The sequence below is a fragment of the Carassius carassius genome, chromosome 6 (genome assembly GCF_963082965.1).
Source record: "Carassius carassius chromosome 6, fCarCar2.1, whole genome shotgun sequence".
NCBI classification, from domain to species: Eukaryota; Metazoa; Chordata; class Actinopteri; order Cypriniformes; family Cyprinidae; genus Carassius; species Carassius carassius.
Genome location: NC_081760.1, coordinates 30,177,470 through 30,201,111, shown reverse-complemented (window position 1 = coordinate 30,201,111; position 23,642 = coordinate 30,177,470). Strand labels below are relative to the sequence as shown.

General features: G+C 41.2%; 1 protein-coding gene across 1 annotated transcript in view; it reads left to right on the top strand.

Moving 5' to 3' along the window:
- LOC132142624 (catenin alpha-2) overlaps nt 1–9,976 on the top strand; it is a 405,218-nt gene extending 395,242 nt beyond the window's left edge. The window contains exons 15-18 of the mRNA XM_059552628.1: nt 3,567–3,748; nt 4,340–4,445; nt 8,107–8,241; nt 9,053–9,976. Of these exons, the coding sequence (XP_059408611.1) occupies nt 3,567–3,748; nt 4,340–4,445; nt 8,107–8,241; nt 9,053–9,340 (711 nt within the window). The 3' untranslated portion in view covers nt 9,341–9,976. The remainder of the gene's footprint in view (nt 1–3,566; nt 3,749–4,339; nt 4,446–8,106; nt 8,242–9,052) is intronic.
- The last annotated feature ends 13,666 nt before the right edge of the window (nt 9,977–23,642 follow it).

Below are 23,642 nucleotides of genomic sequence, written 5' to 3'. Positions count from 1 at the left end.
GACGCATTTTTTATTATCACTTTTTTATTAATGTTTTACTCTACAGTTGTGCAGTTTTGGGGGGATACAGTACAGGCCAAAAGTTTGGAAACATTACTATTTTTAATGTTTTTGAAAGAAGTTTCTTCTGCTCATCAAGCCTGCATTTATTTGATCAAAAATACAGAAAAAAAATTTAATATTGTTATATATTATTACAATTTAAAAAAAATTGTTTTCAATTTATTATACTTTAAATTATCATTTATTTCTGTGATGCAAAGCTGAATTTTCAGCATCATTACTCCATTCTTCAGTGTCACATGGGACATCCGGTCTATCACATGATCCAATAGAAATCATTCTAATATGATGATTTATTATGAGTGTTGGAAACAGTTCTGCTGTAATGTGTGTGTGTGTGTGTGTGTCTATATATATATATATATATATATATATATATATATATATATATATATATATATATATATGCTAAATCATGAGCACAATGACAGGGTGAAATGGCCTGTGATGCATGGGGCGCCAGGTAAAATCTTGCCTAGGGCAGCAAATTGGTCAGGGCCGGCCCTGCCCGTTACAATATTCCTTCACGAGCCCATTTCAGACAGACCGTAATTCCTGCTTTGTTCCAAAAAACATAAGCCCTATAGAGAACCAATTGAGTAAAAACACACTCAATATAAAGAGTTATAGAGTTCCATATAAAAAGTTACATCTTTGTATTTGTTCATAACTACTACAATAATATAACATTTTCATTTTTTTATAAGGAGCTGTTTTTGTTTTATACAGTATGCTGCTAAGAAAACACCATAGAAGATGGGTAAAGAATAGCTCCATCATTGTTCAATGTAAAAAAAAAAAAAAAAAACATACTTTGTTAGTTTTAATAAATAAAACATTTTTTTTAAAAATCAAGGAAATGTATCTGCCAATTTTTTCTTTTTGCTGTATCTAAAACGTACCGAACCGTACCGAACCGAACCGTGACACCAGTGTATTGTATCGAACCGAACCGTGAATTTTGTGAACCGTTACACCCCTAATATATATATATATATATATATATTTTTTTTTTTTTTAAGCCTATTGAACTTTCTACATAAGGGCATTTAAGACATGTATTCTCTCAATGCAAAAACACAGATTCTAAGGCAGCACAACAAGCATCCTTGTTAAGTAGAAGGAAATCTTATGATACACATGCAAGATGGTGGACGAAGCAAGAGAAATTTGATTTGTGTTCCTTCACTACAGCAAGGAAGAAAATAAATATAATGTAAAGGCATTTTTAACACGACTGTTTAGTTAGCAACATGCTAACAGCTAATTTTGTGTAAATAAATTGTGAGTCGAATCTACATTGCACATCAAATTGCTCACGATCCTGTTGCTGCCACTGTACAGTAGAATGTTCAATCACTTATAAGGTTCCATTTTGGAATGTAGGTTTTGAAACAAGGACTAGATATATAAGCTTCAATATTAAACATAGCAGGGGAGCATGCACTGGTCCTAGTTTCGTAAACTCTCTGAAGAGACTGCATAGTAGTAAAATATGACTACAAATGAGACTTTTGGCAATGTCACCCCCTTAGTGTGCCTGCCTGTGTCAGCCGGCATTTGAAGAGTTTACTGGGGTTTGAGGCTTAATCCACATTAGTGTATGTGTGAATAGTGAGACATTACAAGAATATCAGTATATTGCTTAGAAGACATTACAAGAATATCAGTATGTAGCCAAGGAGTACCACTGACTTTCACACGCAAATACACACCATCACTCAGCTTGATATAAATTACTCTTGAGAAGAAATTTTCTTCCATGAATGAGAGGAAATTATCATTTGTATAGGAAGATAGAAAAAAAAATGACAGTGGAATTTTTTTTCAGTTCAGTGGAGTTCATGTAGCATCTTATGCATAGATGCTGAATGTTACTTTGAATGAATGTGTTTTTGCAAATCAAATGTGCATCACTACTGTTATATTGATATAGTCTTTGACTAAGTTTTATGGATTTTGAGTTCTCATAAGAGAGAAATAAGAGCAGCCATTTGTTCGCACTTTCAGACAGACACATAGAAAACACTGCTCTATCTCCTAGCTCCATGATAGGATAACAGTGCTGATAGGTCAGCCATAAAATTGAACTCCAGTATCTAGGCCACTTTATTTCAAATGAGAAAAATTAAAAAGCATTTCTGAGGGATTTCTAATCCAGAAGTGTGCACACATACACGTGCAGACGTTCAGCACACAATATGAGTGTGTTGAATGAATCGGCACCGGTGCGTATGGGGAAGGATTTGTTGGAGCATTAAGCTGCCTGCACTCTCTCTTGTTATCGGTTAGGAGCCAAAGAGATTCGGGATAAGTGAATTCTAAGAAAGGCTAAAGGAAGAAATGTGCTCTCTCCCTTCTATTTACCGTCCATCCATAAATCACATCCACTTTTAGGATCTGAGGAGTTGGGATTAACCAAGCAGCAGCTCATTAATGCCGATTGGCTGCCTCAAATGTATTTAAAGAGCTGATTGGCTCTTTGGATGGGTATATTTCTGACTGGATCCACAAGTGTTAAAACAGTGTGGTAATCACTTCCAAGCTAAAACGAGACTTGGAATTTAAAGAATTTAAATTTGAACTTTAAATGAGCTTTAGTCATAACCAAGGAACCATTTACAACATAATCCTTTCAACCGCTTTTTCAAAAGCCATCACACAGTTATATGGGACATTTACCATAAAAAAAAATGCTTATGTTTATATTTTTTTCCGGACACAGACACTGTTGCAACAACCCCTCCATTTGAAATGCCCAGAAGTGCACCCTATCTGAAAAATAAATCATTTTCATCTTTTAATCACATTTTCTCTGAGGACTTCTTTTCTTTTTAGTGTGTAATTGCTTGTTAAATAAACAAGCAAAAAGCTACAAATCTTAAATGAGCAGCTGGCTCTTAATTAGCTCTTATGTTATGACATCCTTTAGCTATGATGGCGTATCTCCACTAAATTCAGACAAAACTGCGGAAAAGATCATCTCTGTGAAACCTATCTTTCTCAGTAATGACCCACTTGATGGCATCCAGAGTTCCCTGCTTTGGTTTTGTCCGTCCGCTCTGACTGAATGTTGAACAAATGCATAATTCATTGACTGGTGTAAGAAGTGAGGTAATTATACATTTATCTCACAAATAATACTGTGCCTTAACAGTGCCTGTGACCTTGCAGATAGATTAATGCCCTTTCAGACTGGCTCAGAATCGCTACAGAGCGAGAATTTATTCCTTGACAAGGAGAGGGGGAAAGAAAAGAGGATGGATTTTCTCTTTATGAGCATGAGATGTCATGGGGTTCCAGAAGGTCTTATGATTAAGTGTTAATTTTCAAAACCTTATACAGAGGCATTTCACTGGGGTTAAACCAAGTCAACCTAAATGGAGGGTACTTTCTTTTCAAACCTTTAACCAGAAACAAGGGCATGTGTTGCAAAAAAAACTTTTGCGACGTGTCTAACTGATCTTTATCTTGTGTCCTATCACTACCCCCCCCCCCCATAGGCTATCATGGCTCAGCTGCCTCAGGAAGAGAAGGCCAAGATTGCTGAACAGGTGGAGAGCTTCAGGCAGGAAAAGAGCAAGCTGGACGCAGAGGTCGCCAAGTGGGACGACAATGGAAACGACATCATCGTGCTGGCCAAACAGATGTGTATGATCATGATGGAGATGACTGACTTCACTAGGTACATCCATCCACGTCAACGAGAATTCTGCAAACATTTAGACAGATGATAATATAAATGCAGAGGGTTCTTGTATCAGCCTTAAGGGGTCTTTTTCGTGAGAACTTACATATTCATTATTCTAATAGTTATTTTTGCTCCACACTCTCTTTCCCTTTTGCACTTTATTTTACAGTACGTGTACTTTCATGTACTTATAGTGTACTTACAGTGTATATTTCTAAGAACGTTCTGGTAATACAAGGTAACTACATGGGGTAGGGTTTGGTTTAGGAGTAGGTTCAGGGTTAGTACCTAGTTATTACATAGTTATTGTAATTACTATAATAAGTACATAGTATGTACATGAGGAGCAGGACTGTAAAATAAAGTGCTACCAATATTTTGCTACTAATATGTACCTTTAAAGAACTAATATGCATTTTTTTCTGATAGTGTAGCTGATTGTGTGTTTTTTTTAGTTTCTTCTGATTTGGGATTTGCTACCATACTGTATGTTGGGGAGTTGCTTGCTTTCTGTGCAGCTTGCACTCTGCCCATTTTGAGGAATCAGCTAATAGAGTAACAATCTGGGTTTTTGTGCTATTGCAGAGGCAAAGGTCCTCTGAAGAATTCCTCTGATGTGATCAATGCTGCAAAGAAAATCGCAGAAGCCGGATCCAGAATGGACAAGCTTGCCCGTGCCGTGGCTGACCAGGTCAGAATACCCCTTTTTTCCATTTGTGTCTCAATGGAGATGTGAGATCAAAGCCCTGGGTTGTGTGTAATATAATGAGCTCCTATGAGGTGTTGAATTTATTATTAGTTGAGCAACATCTTCAGAACCTGCTGACTGACACTTTTCAACAGTTAATCAACTCTTCTACTTTTAAATAAAAGAAAGGCTAAGGGTGTGCCTATGAGTGCGTCAGTATGCATGTGTAGGTGGCTGCTATATCAAGCACCATCTGGTTCTTTCCTGCTACTATATGTAGTGCACTTTCATGTTCTCATATGCACTTCTTTGTACATATGCACATATGTGAGAAGACAAACTTGTCAATGAGGGCTGAAAGACTCACATAGTTGTTTGTGATTTTAGTCAAAGGCAAAATGTTGACTTCTGACTGACTGGTAAAAGCAGGTAAGACATCAGCTTTGTTCCTGTCCAACTGACAGGCCAGGTTTTGTTTGCTGACAGGTTTAGACTTCTGTCTTTGGTATACAACATGAATGTAATGAGAGCACATATCAAGAACCTGACAGGGAATAAGAAGGATACAAAATGATTTTAAAGGCTTTATCAATGTCTAGAACCACAGTGAAGTCTATTATTTAGAAGTGGAAGTTATTTGTTACAACACAGGCCCTCCCTGGATCCGGAGATTGCTCCCAACTGAATGAAAGTGCCAGGTGGAAACTGGTCAGAGAGGCTACCAAGAGGACTGCAGCAATTCTTGAATTTATGACAAAGAGTGGTCATTGTGTGCATGTGACAACAATATCACAAATTCTCCACAAATGTGGGTTGTATAGGAGGGTTGCAAGAAAAAGCCACACCTCAAGAAAGGCCACATGCATTCACAAATGAGCTTTGCCAAAACAAACCATTCCTAAAGTAAAGCATCGTGGTGGTAATATCCTGTTATGGGGTGTTTCTCTGCAGCAGGGACTGGAGCACTTGGACGGTGGCAAAATTCCATCAACTATTTAAGGAAAATCTGCTGCCCTATGCCAGAAAGTTGTCTATGGGAAGAAGCTTTACCTTCCAACATGACAATGACCGAAAGCACACAGCAAAACTGAACACACCGTGGTTGAAGCAGAAAAAGATGAATGTCCTTACATGGCCTAGTCAGAGCTCAGACTGAAACCCCACTGAAAATATTTGGAATTACTTGTAGACTGCAGTCCACAAACAGTCACCATCAAATTGAACTGAACTTGAGCAGTTCTGCAAAGAAGAGTGGGGAAATATTGCAAAGCCTAGATGTGCAAAGTTAGTAGAGACGAATCCCAACAGACTAAAGGCTGTCATTAAAGCAGAAGGTGGATCAACAAAATACTGACACAAGGGGGTGATGCTTTTTGCAACTTCAGGCTGCAAAATGTGATTATTTTAAAGGGGCTGATTCTTTTCTGTACCCACTGTAACAGGAATTACCCTTTTGTTGTCATCAACACTGGAAGACTAATCAAAAAGATACAAGAAGCCTGAAACCTGCTGTGTCACCACTGGCCAGGCCTCATGCTGTTTTTGTTGTTTTCTGGCCGTATTTCTTTTCCCTTAGATAAAGGGAAAAGAGTGAGGGGGAACCTGATCACATTGCTGATCAGAGTGTAATCCGAGTGTACAAGCACATCTGAGACTGCCAGACTGTTCCTGCTTTCCAAAACAGAACACCCCTCCCTTCAGGCCATTGTGTCCCGCCCATAGCAGCAATCCATGCTTTCCACTGCCACACGTTGTGTTTATTGGGTAGTTTGAACAGGTGGCTTGACTTGTCTCTTATCAAACCATTTTCCCACTAACACAGTATTTACAACTAATGGCCATCTGGGGTTCTCTGGACTTATCAAGGTACTGTATTCATTTTAGAAAGAATCTCTGAGTAGGCGGTGCAAAACAGAACCAGGTGCTCAATAATCAAGCTGCTTGTCAGTGCTGGAAAAGATAAAAACAATTCAGAAACAACAGCCATCATATGATACAGTATGTATCGTTTTACTGTATGTAAAGCTTTGAATGTTTTGGTGCACAATAAGTTAAATGTATAATGGTAGAATATTGTAAAGCTGTGGTTGTCAAACACAATGCTAATTGTAACTAATCATGTAACAGTTAAAACAGACATTAAAAGGAATAACATAATGCTTCATATACATACAACTGAATATATTTTGGTGAAAATATATGCCTAATTTGGTTCTGTTCCACAAAACCACGGATTAAATACTATGGATGCAACTGAAAAGAAAATGCGAACATGACTACTACTGCAGTTCAGCTGGTATTAATATATTGAAGATATTTTAAAAGCAGTTTTGTTATAGAGGACTGCCTGGCTGGGCCACAGTGGAGTTTTTGTGATCATGACAGAAGTCAGCCCTCCTCAGAATTGCATGCAAGCAGCTCCTGTAACTGCTGCACTTGACACAGCAGACCTAAAGCTGCTGGGCCCTGGAGGCGAGAAAAGAGGGTTCTATATTTCTCCATTTCCCCATTGCCATCTTCCGGCACAGCGAGAGGTTGCCTCCTGAAGAGAGACACTCGATCTCTAAACACTAAGGACGTTACAGATTCTCAGCCGTGTCAAAGATAAAGCAGCTTCAACAGTTATTAAATGTGTCTCATCAGTCTTTTTCACTCAAAGTTCATGTGACGCTAAGGGAGAAAAAATTGGAACCAACTATTTAACAACAACTGACAGGTCTTATTACTTTATGCAAAGTCACTGAGTTAACCGCTGTGTTAGAAGTGTGTCAAAGCGGTAATCTTGTCTTGGCATGCGAGGTGCTGTATGTGCAAAATTATTATTTTTCCAAAAAGTCTTAATATTAAATTGAAAGTACTCATCTATGGCTTTGAAAGGGAGGAAAAAAACAGTACAGGGGTCGTTCTTAAAATGTAAATGCACTACACAGAATGAACCTATAGATGGAAAAATAGACAACAATTTTCTTATTGACAAATTAATTTGATATTGCATTCTCCACATTACAGTTTTGATGTGTTAAAGAATAAAACAGATCCAATTTCCAAACAGATATATTTGAAAGATGGGTGCGTGCTTACAAATAGTTATCAAAACAACAGTAACAATCTGTTAAATTATAGAAATAAAAGCACATAATGTAAAACTGGTTAATGAATGTAAGTCCTGGCTAATGAATATTAAGTAGTTTGTGACTGCAGGAAGGTTACACAACAACATATAATCATGACCTAATACATATTCATGAGATAAGCAATCGCTGTGTCATTACATCAGAAACAGTCCATGCATCTCTCCCCACTAGCTTGCTTCAAAACATTTAAAGGAAAATAAGGTTGTTTTATTTACTGTAATATGGGCTGCTGTCCATTATAAAATGTTTCCTCAAACCCTCAGGGATGAGAAGTACTTTCCGTTTCATTGTGCTTGTTTAATGTTGTGCTTTATTTTTATGTGTACAGTGTTCCTATTAACAAAATAAACAATTGTGATGATAACAGGAGATTTACGAATGAGCCTACTTTAGCCAAAATGTGATGATGACAAACCCCTGAGCTAATTTCATCTTCAGTCATCATCGCTTCACCCTGCTCACCTCATATTTGCTATACACAGTGAATATGTAAAGGTCAAGTGTCTGCTATGTTTTTCCATCTCTTTTAGTGCCCAGACTCAGCCTGTAAGCAGGACTTATTGGCATACCTCCAGAGAATCGCCCTATACTGCCACCAGCTCAACATCTGCAGCAAGGTCAAGGCTGAGGTGCAGAACCTGGGAGGAGAACTCATTGTTTCAGGGGTAAGGCGATTTTGGGTATACAGATTTTGATTAAATCATAAAGTATGCTTGTTGTACTGTATGTGCTTCAAAAGCTTCAAAAGGTCTAATAGACCTAGATAATGGGCTTCGTCCAGCGTGAACACTACCAGTCAAAAGATAAGAATAATTTAGAGTTTTGGTGGAAAATGTGATAAGACTTAATCAATCAATGTCAGAGTAAAGATGCTTATTATGTTACAGATGATTTCTATTTCAAATATTTGCTGTACTTTTGAACTTTCTATTGATCAGAAACTGCAGCAAAAGCTGTTGGCAACATTGGAAATAAGTTTCTTAAGCAGCAAATCAGCATATTAGAACGATTATTGAAGATAATCTGACACTTAATGTAAATTGTAATAATATTCACTGTAGTACTGTTTTGTTTTATATATAGCAGCCTCATTAGCCATGGCAAATAATAAAAGACTTATTTCAAAAACATGAACAAATCATAATTATTCCAAACTTTTTACCAGTAGTATGCAAGTCAGAAAACAGCTGTCCTTAGCCAAACATCTGTGGTGTGCCACACGTACTTTATTCTTCAAATAATCTATTAGGATAATCTATACTTGGACATAGAGTTAAACATTACCTCAATTACAAAAAAAAAAAAAAATCTTATTTATAACTGTGTAATTGTCACATGCTGTTTCACGCTTTATTTATTTATTATTAATACTTACTGTGAATTAGGACCAAAACAGTGCATTATTATTTCATTCCAAACATAGCCATAGCTATCATCAATAGACTTACTTGAATGTTCTCCTCCCATTTGCTTTAGCTGGACAGTGCTACATCCCTCATCCATGCGGCCAAGAACTTGATGAATGCCGTGGTCCTCACAGTTAAGGCCTCCTATGTGGCTTCCACCAAGTATCAGAAGGTGTACGGCACGGCGGCGGTCAATTCCCCGGTGGTGTCCTGGCGCATGAAGGCCCCGGAGAAGAAACCCCTGGTGAAGAGAGAGAAACCAGAGGAGTGCCAGACCCGTGTCAGACGAGGCTCGCAGAAGAAACACATCTCCCCCGTCCAAGCCCTCAGCGAATTCAAGGCCATGGACTCCTTTTAACTCCGCACTATTTAACCTTTTTACCTCTCCTGTTACGGCTTATTTTCTTGGAACTGTATCTTGTCCCATATCAGCGACGTGTGTGTGTGTATGTGCCCAGTAAATGTCTGTGAGTTGGAGGGTTTGGCCACCCATCCTCTTTGAACCAATTTTCGCTGTAAATGAGAAACAAACAAACTCGTGAAGGAAACGTTTACAGTGCAGGCTGCGGTACAATTCATGTGGTGTTCATTCTCACTGACTGGCCATATATACACAGAGATATTAAAGAATATAATCTATGGTACAGTAGTGTCAGCCCAAACCGAGGCAGAGGTGCTGCTTTCCTTCCTAATGATTTTATTATTATTATTATTATTATTACTATTTAAAATGAATCTGACCCATAGTATTAGGATAACTTATGTTGAAACAAGTTTCTTCCTCCTTCTTCCCAGTTATTCATATGGTGATCTAAAGCACTAGTTTTTGCATTTAAAAATCCATTTCTTTAATTATATTACTGTATCACTAACCACGGCCAGGTTGGCTATAGTATTACATTTAGAAAAGGACTAGTTATGTGGTTTGCTCAGAGACTAGTAGAATCCTGCATACCTTTATAGTCCTGATTCTCTAATAAACCTTGCAACTCTGTGTGTCGATTCAAGTTATTTTCCTAACTGTTCCATTCAGCTTCATGATGGACAACAAGCGACTGTTGCACAAGCACCTGATGTACTTTATTTGTTGGCACAAACTCATTTTTTTATTAATGAATGGTACTTACTGTGTGTTTGACAAGCAAGATCTATCAAGCTCATATCCGTCACCAAACAAGTTTTGTGTTTGCCACACGCTTTGTTCTGAAATTGCTTCTCTGTGTCCGTAAACATTTTTGGTAAATGAGGTGATCACAAATAAAAGTTTGTTGTTAGTGGGTAACTTTGAGATTAAAAATAAGCACCGGGTTTAATTATTCAGTCTGCGTGAATACTAAAAATGTAAAGTCAGCATATGAAAATTCATCCTGTCTATTTTCTAAATGCATGTAATAGATTTTATTGTGAACAATTCACTTGTGCATACATTTATTTATTTGTATTTTTAAAAAATCTCGTAATATTAGTTTCCTCTAGTGACATATAGAGGTCTTCTCTAATCATTAAGTTTGCTTAAATCTACACCTGCAAACTTGCATTGAGGTATTTTTACACAGCAACAATGTACTACAAAAATAGAGAAGTTTTGTGTATAGACGACAACGTTGTAAAAACGATCCCCATTCTCAGTAATCCATAAAAAAAACTAAAAACACTTCATTATGCATGCTAGGCCAGTAATTGTAAAGAAACTCATGCATACTTTTAGACTGAACACATATGCAATAATACATATGCGCATGACATCACCGTGTTCACAAATAGTCATTTTACTGTTTTAGATGGAGATGATAACAGTATTGTTTCCAAAAAACATGCTCTTTGAAACCCGTTTTCAAAAGTTAGTGATTTTAGGCTGTTATGTAAATGAATGGTCTTTTTTGTTTTGATTTAAAAATGGTTCAGTGCTTGCATCTCAAAATCAAATCAATTACCAGAAGTACAACATACAGAAGATCTGTTGCTGCCTCCATTTCATCACAACTTTAAATCTAAAGAAAAAAAAACTCTTTAAAAATGCATATATAAAATAAAATAAAATAAAATTAAATTAAACGTCTGCAAAAACAATCATATAAAAAAATGACAATTTGGAGTGAGTGTCTCAAAAGGTCCACATTGTTCCTTTTTATGTAACTATCTTATAGGGCTACAATTTACTGACCACAGTGAGAGAAACAAGCCTTCAAGCTGTCAGTCTGATCCTTGTTAACAGCAATTTTTTTTTTTTTTTTTTTAATGACAAGAAGGTAAGTAGGCCAGTGCAACACTGCGACCCCCTCCTGACTTCTTGTGTGCTGAAGAGTTTCCAGCCATTTCTCTGGGATTAACACAGTGATCTGTCCCTGATGAAACTCATTGCCAAAGGATTAGCAGCAAGACTGCTGTGCCAATATCTGCCATTTACCTTAATTAAAATCTCCTTTAGCCATGATTTACGTCACAACATGCAGCATGGAATCTTTGAGACTTCTTTGTTTGATAGTTTAGCTGGATTTCAGAACAACCATGCGACAGAAACAATACCCACTGCATAAAGCTAGAAGTTAAAGGGTGCAACACCACAAGAAAAATAACTCCTGTCAAATCACAGTTCATTCCAATTCTCACTATTACTGTAACTAACTATTAACTATGAATTTTGCCTCAATGTACTCATAGGTATGGGGAAAAGGATCTAAAATACGATCATACAGAATAAGCCATTAATATGTGCTTTATATCTCTAACCTAAACTTTTAAGACTCTTAATAAACTTTATTACAAATAATTTCCTTAATATAAATAACACATGTGTGTCTGTTAATTCATTTATTTTTTTTATTGGTGAAAAAAAAAGTTTATTTAAAAATACTAAAATATAGATAAATAGCCTGAGATTTGATTTTTTTTTTAAATGGCAGTCATAGATGTAGTGTGCTTTTTTAAAAAATAGATCACTTGGTTGGACTGGTTCAGATGTTAAAATGTGTAAAATTCGAACTTGTTTAGACTTGTTGAAGTAAAAATAAAAATAAAAAATGTCTCAATTGTCGTACATGTCGACGTGGGGTTGAGAAATTATTTTAATATCAAACAGGGGAGACTTCACCTTTAACTTTAACGGCTGCTGTGGTTTTGTAGCAGATATTATTCAGGCTCCAGTTTACCTCACACTGGATATGTACAAAAGCAGTGTAGAGATTGTTTCAATCAGATTCACACATGTTAAATGGCAGCACTTGAATGAGCTTCAGGCCATGATAATTCTCTTTAAAGCACTGCCATCTTATGCAAAAGGAATTTTTGAATATGCTGTTGCATATTTAATGGCCAACTTGTTACACAGATGTTTCTCCAGACATTCATACCTCATAAGAGGGATTCAATTACTATTTCATCAAACTGCTCACATCTTTTGTTTTTATAATACAATATGCAGCTCATAGCAAAGCTTTGATGTTCAAATTAACTTGCACTGTACCTACTAGTATAAGAAGAGCCCCGCAGACATGTAGACATGTCTTAAGACACACATTTTTAAGGGAAACATAACACTGGGGACTGCATTAATATATTGGTTCAGCATCTAAAATGGAGGTCAAGCCAAATCTCAAGGCTATTCAAGAGTCTTCCCATATTCCCTTCACAAAGTCGATTTGTATACAAGCTCCAGTACACTTCTTTACTGAATCTCCATGTGAACATTTTAGGGGAAGCCTTAGTAAATACTCGAGGTGCCCCCCCCAAAAAAAATGTATAAGTGCTCACAAGACATTATAAATGGGAAGCACTTACCTAAATTATCATTACCATAAATGATTGGCATTCAAATCAGAATAAAACACCGATCAGACATTTACAGATCAATGACTGGCCACAGCATGATGTCCTCTATTTAAAACTGAAAAGATAGAAACAGTAACACTGTAACGGAGTACTAATAACGCTTAACACACAAAAGAAGTGAAACATCCCTTTGAGAAGCACCATTCTTCTCCCGCTGTGGACTCCAGATCCAAGTATATGTATATAGTTGGAGTGTGTTCATTTCAACGTCTACTAATACATTTTTAAATGTAAAGTTGCTTCTGTTAACATTAGGTAATAGGCTATGTAATATAGTATAAAAAGTATTTTGAAGTAAAGCACTGTTTAGTTTTTGTTTAGTATCCATTTAAAGATTAATATGTATCGGCCAGTGTGGTCCAACCTAGCTATTGGTATTGGTAGAATCCACTATCGGACCTCTACTAAAAAAAGTTGTTGATTTACAAGGCCACTGAGGAATTTCAGACATTTCATGAAGACCCAAAAGAATCATACCAACATCCCATGTCAATTCTAATCACCCGTTAGATCTTGAGAATACATTACACTCAAATTGGTTTAAAATGTCTTTTAAAGAGACCATAGGGACTCTAATAATGCCTTATTCAGCTGCTCATTTCTGAGATTACAGATGCTTAAACAGTGGTGTTATAGCATCCCATGACCTCCTGCATATGAAAAGGTTACAGATTCAAGCCTGTCCACTCAAATAAACGAAATAGGACACCATTCCATTATAAAATGTCATTAGTATACCTGGTAATACAGAGAGTCTATTATTTGGGGTTAATTTTTATCACCTATATGTGACTGAGCTCCAGCACTCACTGAATGCAGTAGGTTTTTCAGGCCTGCCTTTGTATTCTGAACAGAAATAAAGTGTGTAAACAGCTCTAATAGTTTCTCAGCTCCTGAGTGGAGGCACCATAGGTTACAGCCTTGTATTTGTGGAGATGATATATTCTCATAAATGAGATACAAGGATCCTTATAAGCATGTCATGTGTATGCTTTCTTATCACTCTTATTGAAATCTATTCTTAGGGGAGCTTTACATTCTCAAGCCTCTTAGTAAAACAACCTATTGTGGTAAAGATAAAGGTCACTACCAATTACTATATTAAAGCCTTATTCATTTTGCACTAAAGTAGCACACTTTTGTGGTAGAAGAACGCAGAATGAAATAAGATTAGCCGGATATTTTACTATATACAGATGGTACTGTTTCTGCCACCAAAGACATGCTGACCTTCTCTAAATGTAGAATATTTAACACATTGAGCAACTTATGCAAGCTCCAAAAAATGATTAAAATATCATGAAGCTACCGAGATTGCCTGGAGCCCTCTTGTTTATCGTCGATGAAAAAGATGATTTGCCACTTGACTGTGGATGACTTGTTACATCCAATGGATGTCAGAAAGAGGCAAATTCAAATTAAATGTTTGCTGCCTGCAGATAAGGCAGTGCAGAGACAGGGGCTTGTTAAATCGAGCGCTATCTCCTACAGAATTGATGAAAGGATATTAAAGAACATCTATTATGAGCTTTCACAACATGCCACAATTCCTGTAAAACCCTCCCCAACACACTTAGTCACTTTCACGAGGTGTGATTCAATTCTATGTGAAAATATGGTGGTAGACAAATGATTTAAATACAATGGAACAAGAATAAAGCTGTAAAGAATTGGAAAAGGCCCTACTATAGTGTTACAGGTGTGAGGTTGAAATGTGTGCCAAACTAAACAATCAACCATATGCTAGCAGAACCGCACGAGATCATGCCACTGTTATATATAACTGTGAAAACACTGAATGTGCTTGTTCTGGTTATTTGACAGCAGTGTTAGGACAGTGATCCACTTGAATTGAAAATGTGCACCTGTGGCCCGCTTTAATTTGACTGCATTTATTTCCATGAACTGTGAACCATGCAGGAATTAAACTAATTTATTCACAACCCAAAAGTAATTGGACAGTGGGTTTTGTTTCCTAGCCAGGTGGATACATCACTAAAATGGCATGGGTGGAATTTCTCTTTTTGGTCTTTTGCGACTTCTACTGATAGGAGAGAGGAGAAAGGATAGGAAACAGAGAATCATAAAATCACCGGAGTTGAGTGTGATTAGTACCATGGTTAGTTTGTCAAAGGACATGCAACTACTGCTAAGCCAAGGCTCTGTGAGGTGTAATTGTTGTATATTTCAAAATCCATATGTCACTGAATCTGACTCTTTACAAGAATGCAATTACATTTACATAGCTTTTCAATTGTATATGAACAAAGCCATATACTTTATCAGAAAGGCATGTATAATCAATTGAGAACAAATACGTTCTAATGAGTAACCAAAAATTAAAACTAAAAAATACAGTAAAAAAGCAATATTCTAAAACTGTATTCCAATTTAAAAGAACTGTTTTCCATTTTAACATACTTTAAAATGTAATTTATTCCTGTGATTACAAAACTTAATTTTTAGCAGCCACTGTCACATGAACACTGAAAATGAGACATTGTTAATTTAGTTTATGAATTATACAAATGCACATTTTCTATATTGAAATATTGAAGGGAACATACTTGGCTTTGAAACTGATTTAGATTTTTTCATATACTGTTGTTTTGACAATTTATGGTTTAATTTATGGTTTAAGCACTGCCCACATTTGAACAGAATGCAATAATAATAATACCAAGAACTTTGTGATATCTGTTTCCTAAGTGTTGTTATTGATAACTCAATCTGTTTAAACTATTTATTTTGGTAACTGAAATAAAGCTGAAATAAAATTAAGCATAAATATTAGATGAAAAACTTAGCACCGTTGCCCTGACAACTATGTAAAATAGCTATAATATGAATAAATAGCAGCGTCATATGTAAAGTCGTAATTTTTTTTATTTTTGGACCAAGATGTTTTTTCGATGCTTCAACAAATTCTAACTGACCCTCTGATGTCACATGGACTACTTTGATGATGTTTTTATTACCTTTCTGGACATGGACAATATACCGTACACACACTTTCAATGGAGGTACAGAAAGCTCTCAGACTAAATCGAAAATATCTTAAACTGTGTTCCAAAGATGAACGGAAGTCTTACAGGTTTGGAGCGACATGAGGGTGAGTCATTAATGAAATGATTTTCATTTTTGGATGAACTAACCCTTTAATGTGTGTGTGTGTATATATATATATGTATATATATATTGTAATAATAAAAACCTTCCTAATCATCGGGAAGAAGGGAGCGGGAACCGGCGGAAAATCAAAATGAAACTTTAATAATCAAAATAAACACAAAACAGTGCATCAGCCCCTCGCGGATGACTGATGCGCACGAATAAAAACCAAAACATAAAATAAAGCCCAGGCCTGGTCCTCTCTCGTCCTTCACTGTCGTCGCTCCAGTTTTATATCCTTCCATCTCCTCTCTGGGACTCGAGACCGGTGGTGGGTCGCAGGTGTTGCTCATTTCCCAATCACTCCACCAGCCTCGCTCATTCCCACATCCCACGGCCCGCCCCACTCGTCACATACCCCCATCGCCCCTCACAGGCCGTGGGTATTCCCGAGACTGCGCTCTACCTCCCCCCCCCCCTCCCTCTGGGGGGGGACCGCTCACGGGGACCTGCGGGAACCTGGGGGTAGGACAGACGAGGCGAGAGAAAAGGAGATGGAAGGAGGAGCAACAGAGACGAGAGAGGGGAGAGAGAAAAAAAAATTCCGGTTCCCAGACGCACTGCTGCTCGGCCCTCCACCAGCTGGTTGATCTCCTCCGCGGTGCCTGGCGGTGGCACTGGACAGCCCTCGGCAGACGGCACAACACTCCTCCGCCGCCCGGTGGACGGCTCCTCCGGTTTTGGGCAGCTGGCAGGAGTCCCCCGTTCCCTGCTCCTCCGGATACCTTCACAGAGGCAGCAGGCTCCGGCCCCCTGGCGAACGGCACCGACTCCTCCGCTCCCTCACGGACGGCAGCCGCCCCTCCACAACGCGGGCGGCCGGTAGCGAGCTCGCCCGTCCCCAGCAACTCACTCCAGCCCACGGCCCCAAGCGTCCATTGCGGCACACTCCTCGCCTGCTCAATGGCACCGCGGATTCACCACAGCGGCGAGGGTTCTTCAGCAGAGCGTCCCTCCTTCTCCCGGGCCTCGGCACCACTGTAATAATAAAAACCTTCCTAATCATCGGGAAGAAGGAGGCGGGAACCGGTGGACAATCAAAATGAAACTTTAATAATCAAAATAAACACTAAACAGCGCGCATCAGCCCCTCGCGGACAACTGATGCACACAAATAAAAACCAAAACATAAAATAAAGCCCAGGCCTTGTCCTTCACTGTGGTCGCTCCAGTTTTATATCCTTCCATCTCCTCTGTGGGACTCCCACATCCCTCTGCCCCGCCCCACTCGTCACATACATATATATATATATATATATATATATATATATATATATATATATATATATATATATATATATATATACACACATATACACACACATGCTTGCTACAAAAACAGACCACCTATTAAACTCCAAAAATGTTAATCTTCAGACCTGAAGTAACAACTTGATGTCTATTGAACCATTAACACATGGTATTATTTCCTGAGTGAGGTCCATAATTACACTGCACAGACGAACCCTTAATGAGAACACAATTACTGTCCAACTCATGCTCTGCTCTAAGTCATCACTGTGAAAGGTTGTACTGCAGATAAGTGGCTATTTATGACTGACTAAACATTAGGTACACACACTCTCTCAGCACAGGTCAGAGGTTCAGTCCCTGCATAATGAAATAAGCTTCCAAAACTAAGCAGTCAAATAATTAATAGCTGGTGTTTAACCTGGAGCGAGGTGGCCATAGAAAGTAATCTGTTTGTTTGTTACTGAGGGTTTATAAGAATGCTTATGAATTCAGGATGCTTGGAGCAATATGTGCTTATTTGACCCTGTGCCACGCATCGATTCCCTCAAGACCATTTCAGTGCATGCAAGGTCAAAATATTGTGTGGTTGTAGGGACTACATTTTTAATAATTTGCTCAAATACAGTGTCAATACTGTTGGACAGTATGGTTCTCCTATTGGAAAAACAGATAAATGTATTCAAAAACATCTGCAATAATATTTTACCTATACTATTTGTCTGTCTGAAGAATTGCTATGAATCCCTCTATTTCCTCCCACAAACAATGCATCAATTTTAAAGAAGCATTCTGTTATGGGTTAACACTGGCTCATACACATTAAACGGTTTAGGCTAGTGGACTCCAGACTCGGTCCTGGAGGGCTGGTGACCCCTGGTTTAGGCTCTAGGGCTTTAATCAAACATTCAGGGCACATTGCTAGAAACACTAGACAGGCACTCAGCCATTGAAGTCTTTAGGATGGTTAGGATGGGTGGGTGGATGGATGGATGGACTGATGGATTAATTTCAGTCTCCAGGTCAGAGATCATAAGACTCTAAATCAGAAGATCATTCCTGTGCTCAGATCTGGGCTCATTTCTACATTAGATTTGGTAAATGAGGCCCAGTGTTCTGTTATGCTGCTGTTTTGCAAAAATACTTAAAATGTAACAAAAAAAACTTTAATGTGGATAAGTGAAACTGAAAAAAAAACCTGCTGCTTTGTAGGAGCAATATTAAAACTAAAAGAATATATTCTTTCATCTGTGAAACACAGGAGATGAATGACTTTAAAAACAAACCTCAAATAGGCATCACCTTTGCTTATAGCCCATATGACTAATGTTCTGTGGCCTTAAGCCATATGACCAAAAATGTCTTTGTTTATAAGCACAGCACATTTGCACAATATGTGGAGTTCTCATACATAATGTAAATCTCTCTTACAATATCATACATACCCCACATTTTGATAACCACTCCACTACACTATAATATGGTGCTATTATATGGTGTTCTATTACTCTTTATTTTTTTAGTATGCGTGTGAAGTCAGCAAGCTTCTTGTTCCTCTTCAGGAACTCGAGCTGCGTCGAGAACGTTTTGGGTACGCGTCCTACGTAACGTCTCTGAATAACGTGTATAATCAGTCCAAAGGAAGGGCGAGACGTCATAGGCGGGTGACTTCAGAGACCAGGAAGCATAAAAGCATGAGCGGCAAATCCGGTAATCAGCCTTGTGTCTTCAGCAAGCGCTCTCTGTGTGTGTGTGTCAGTCGCTATCTGTTTGTGAGTCTTGTTTAGTGTCATTTGTCCACTGATAAACTCCATTGCCAAAGCTTCAATCAAGAGAAGTTTTGGGCGAGAGCAGGCAGCGTTCAGGCTGTGTGTTTTCCCTGCCAAAAAAAAAAAAGTTAGGGACACACGCAGCTTGTGTGTTGCCTGCTTGAGAGTGAAGAGCGCAGTGTTGGCTCTCGAGGGAGTTGATGGCTGCAATGCCAGCCTTTGCTTCACTCTCAGAAGGCTCTCTTTGAGGAGAGAGCTTTCACTGGTGTTTCTCGCGGTGCCAGCCCCGCTCTCGCCGAGGCGGAGCAGTGGTTGTGCTCGCGGGATTCGCTTTTGGATCTGCTGGAAGGAATGTAAGACGGGCAAGTCCCTATCTTCTTTTATAGCCACCAGATCCGGCTCCCGCTCTCGGGGGTTCGGAAGCCCGCGTTTGCGGTACTTTCTCCCCGATGAGAGGACGCGACGCGCTGCCTGTCTTTCTCTGAGGAGATTGATATGGAAAGGCATCGAAGAGCTCGCCAGTTGTTCAAGAATCAGTTGCACAAGCACCAGTTACACAAGCATATTATGCCTAATATTATAATAAGCAGCATTAATGAAGAGTGGAGCTCGCGCAGTCGGCTCTCGGGGGGCTGATTGTGCTTTTCTAGCTGTTAATCGCTCCGCTCTCGCCGGGCACGCTCCGAGGAGTTTGTCCATGCATGAGATCTTGCGGTCGCGCTGGGGCTGAGGCACGGCAGCGACCGCAATAGCGGGAATCGCACATGATCTGGCGAACGGGTTGGAGACGGCCCGTCCTATCTCCACCCGTGTTTACTAGATCTAGAGCTCGTTCTCGAGGCTTGGAAACCAGCGCTGCGGTTTCTTCGCCCTCTGAGACAGCTCGCTGCTGCATGCTCTCTTGCCGGGCATGCTCTGAGGAATGTGTCTGTGCATGCGATCTTGCGGTTGCGGTCCCGCTGGAGCTGAGGCACGGCGGCGACCGCGATAGCGGGAATCGCACATGATCTGGCGAACGGGTTGTAGGCGGCCCGTCCTATCTTCACCCGTGTTTACTAGATCTAGAGCTCGTTCTCGAGGCTTGGAAACCCGCGTTGCGGTTTCTTCGTCCTCTGAGGCAGAGCTCGCTGCAGCATTCATCTTTCTCTGAGGAGATTGATGTTCTATGTTTGACTGAGTAGCATAAAAAAAAAAAAATATATATATATATATATATATATATATATATATATAAGACATGCATGCTGCCGAGGCAACGCGTGTATTACATTGTTTCATTTTTATGTGAGTTTTTTCTACACCAGACCGTGTTGACTCGTCTGGTTGCTGACTAAATTTAATACTAAGGAATAAAATGAAAGCATATTTATCTGACTATGTGAAGTTAGATTGTTCAGGGGCTCTAGGGATGTAATTTCTTATGTGAGAACACGTGTGTACCGCTCTTCCTCTGAGGAGGTTGAGGCGGTCAGGGGCTGCTGGGCGGAGCAGTCCCAACCGTGTTCCAGCCCCTCGTGCCGGGGTTGTCACTTTTGTACTCCGCAGACGCTAGAGTCAGAGTGGCGCTTCCAGGCCGAAGGCTTCTAGTGGAAAGCAGTTCTACGGACCGGTGTTTTCACTGGATAGCCTTAATCATAACGTCCTGACGCCTAAGGCCTAGGACGTTTTGAGGGCCAGCTCCCTCTGGGGAAGAGTGGTGTACACCGCATTACACGGTGCCTGTCTCTCCTCAGTGCCCTCAGGAGATCAATCTGCCAACCCTTCCGCTGTTCCAGGGCGCAGCGGTCTCCAGCAAGCGCTTCTCTCAGTTACCGCCTGGAAACGTAGCGGTGCTGAGATGCTCACTACCTCTACGGAGGTCTCTAGAGCAGCTAGTACGGTCATCCCCTGCCGGTCCACCACTTCAGGGCACCGAGCTAGTGGCTCTAGGCACACCAGAGGTCACATGGCGGTGTGGGAGCCCCTGCCAAGTGTACTTTAGGGGGTCCTGCCCCGAGCAGGCTCTGATCTAGTATTCCTAGCAGACCACATGGGTCTGAGGACCATCGTTTTTAGGAGACTTCAGCTACGAGAGTCCTGATGCTGCGGCTCAGGAGCTCAGAGGGCAGGCCCCTTTGGGGAAGAGCGGTGTACACCGCATTACACGGTGCCCGTCTCCCCTCATTGCCCTCAGGAGATTGATCTGCCAACCCTGCCGGTGTTCCAGGGTGCAGCGGTCTCCAGCGAGTGCTTCTCTCAGTTACCGCCTGGAAACGTAGCGGTGCTAAGAGGCTCGCAACCTCCTGGGAGGTTTCCAAAGCAGCTAGTTCGGCTGTCTCCTGTCGGTGCGCCGCTTCAGGGCACCGAGCTAATTGCTCTGATGCCACCAGAGATCAGTCTTGAGAGGCTGATTCCCTTAGTAGACTATTTGGTAGCCTGAAAACTACTAAAATATGCCAAATGTGTCTCAGTGGGTCCTGCACACTGAAGTGAGAGGCCACAGAATCCAGTTCTGGTGGGCCCCAAGCAGGCACTGATAATGGAACAGAAGTAGACTCTCTCTGAGGAAGGAGGCCATCGAGGTGGTCCCTCCTTGGGTTGCAGAGTCCGGGTCCTACAGCTGGTACTTCACTGTTCCGAGGAAGGATGAGGTGTTGTGTCCTTTTTTAGATCTGTGCTTTTTGAACCGCTCAGTCAGGGGACTGAAGTTTAGCATGCCTGCACAGGCCAAGTCCGAGGACTGGTGTGTCACGATCTATCAAAAAGATGCACTTGACGATTGGTTGATAACAGCTCAATCTTAGCAGATGACGGTTCAGCACTGAGGCTCCGTTCTCGCTCACATGAAAGAGCTGGGGTTAAGACTTAATGCCAAGAAAAGTGTGCTTTCTCCAGTACAGAGAACCACTTATCTGGGCATGGTGTGGGATTCGACCACGATGCAGGCACGTATGTCACCTGCTAGGATCGAGTCGATCCTCACTGCAGTCGCGAGAGTGAGAGAAGGCTGGTCACTCACTGTCAAGCAGTCATGGAGATTGCTGGGTCTGATGGCAGCTGAGTCCAACGTGAATGCTATTGGCCTGCTGGACATGAGACCCCTACAGTGGTGGCTCAAGACCAAGGGGTTCTCCCTGAGGGGAAACCCACTTTGCATGCTAAAGGTCACGCGGCGCTGCCTACGTGCCTTGGATATGTGAAGGAAGCCTTGGTTCTTGTCTCAGGGCCCGGTGCTGGGAGCTCCTTGACGCCGCGGTATGCTAGCGACAGATGCGTCCCTCACCGGCTGGGGTGAGGTCATGAGTGGCCACCCGGCCCGTGGTCTGTGGAGTGGTCGCCATCTGACATGGCACATCAACTGCCTGGAGATGCTGGCCGTGCTTCGTGCACTTCGTTATTTTCTCCCAGACCTAAGAGGTCACCATGTGTTGGTGCGCACCGACAACACAGCGGTGGTCTCTTACATCAACCACCAAGGAGGTCTGCACTCACGCCGTTTATACAACTAGCGTACCCGATCCTTGTGTGGGCCCAGGATGAATTCCTCTCGCTCAGAGCAGTTCACATTCCTGGGCACCTTAATATGGGAGCAGACATCCTGTCGAGGCAGGGGCCGAGGCCCGGGGAATGGCGGCTTCACACCGAGATGATGAAGCAGAGTTGGAGAGGTTGGCCAGACTCGGGTGGATCTGTTTGCGACGCCAGAGACATCGCACTGTCCCCTCTGGCTTCCTCTGACTCATCCAGCTCCACTGGGGCTGGACGCCATGGTACAGACGTGGCCGAGGCTTCAGCTTTACATTTTTCCCCCGATTGCTCTGCTCTCGGGAGTTCTGGAGAGAGTGCGCCGGGACGGAGTCCGGCTGCTGTTAGTAGCCCCGTTCAGGCCGGGCCGGGAATGGTTCCTGGAACTGATTTCTCTTTTTGAGGGCACTCCATGGGAGGTTCCCGTCAGGAGATATCTCCTCTCTCAGGCGGAGGGTGCGCCCCCGCATGGAGCTTAGAGGCTGTAGGTGTGGTTTCTGAGGAGGCACAACTCTTAGCTTCCGGTCTCTCAACCGAGGTTGTAAGACCGTTCTCCAATCCAGAGCTCCCTCAATGAGGAAACTTTATGCCTTGAAGTGGAAGCTTTTCACTTCTTGGTGTGGAGACCGCCAGCTCGATCCAGTTAACTGGCCGGATGGTACAGTGCTGCAGTTCCTGCAGGCTCTCCGCAGGGTTGACCCACTCCACCCTGAAGGTCTACGTGGCGGCCATGGTGGCCTACCGCGCCCCTCTCGGTGGCCAGTCAGTGAGCAAAAACCCTCTGGTTACATGTTTCCTCCATGGTGAGCTGAGGCTGAGGCCCCCGGCCAGAAGAAGCTTATGCTAAGCGGCAATCAGTATGCTATCCTAAGCCTCGAGTCCTCTGATCTCCCCTCTCCTGGGGGTCAAGACTCACTCCTTCTGAAGTTTGGCCATTGGATGGGTTGTCCCGGATTTCTGTCAGGCTCCTTCTCCTTCTCTTGCTTTAGCTGTGCTCTTCCACACTAGGCAGATATTTGAAAGTCTGGCGGCGTGAGCATTCTCGTTCCCCAAACGTTCTCGACGCAGCTCGAGTTCCTGAAGAGGAACGTCTAAGGTTGCGTATGTAACCCTGGTTCCTCGAAGGAACGAGACGCT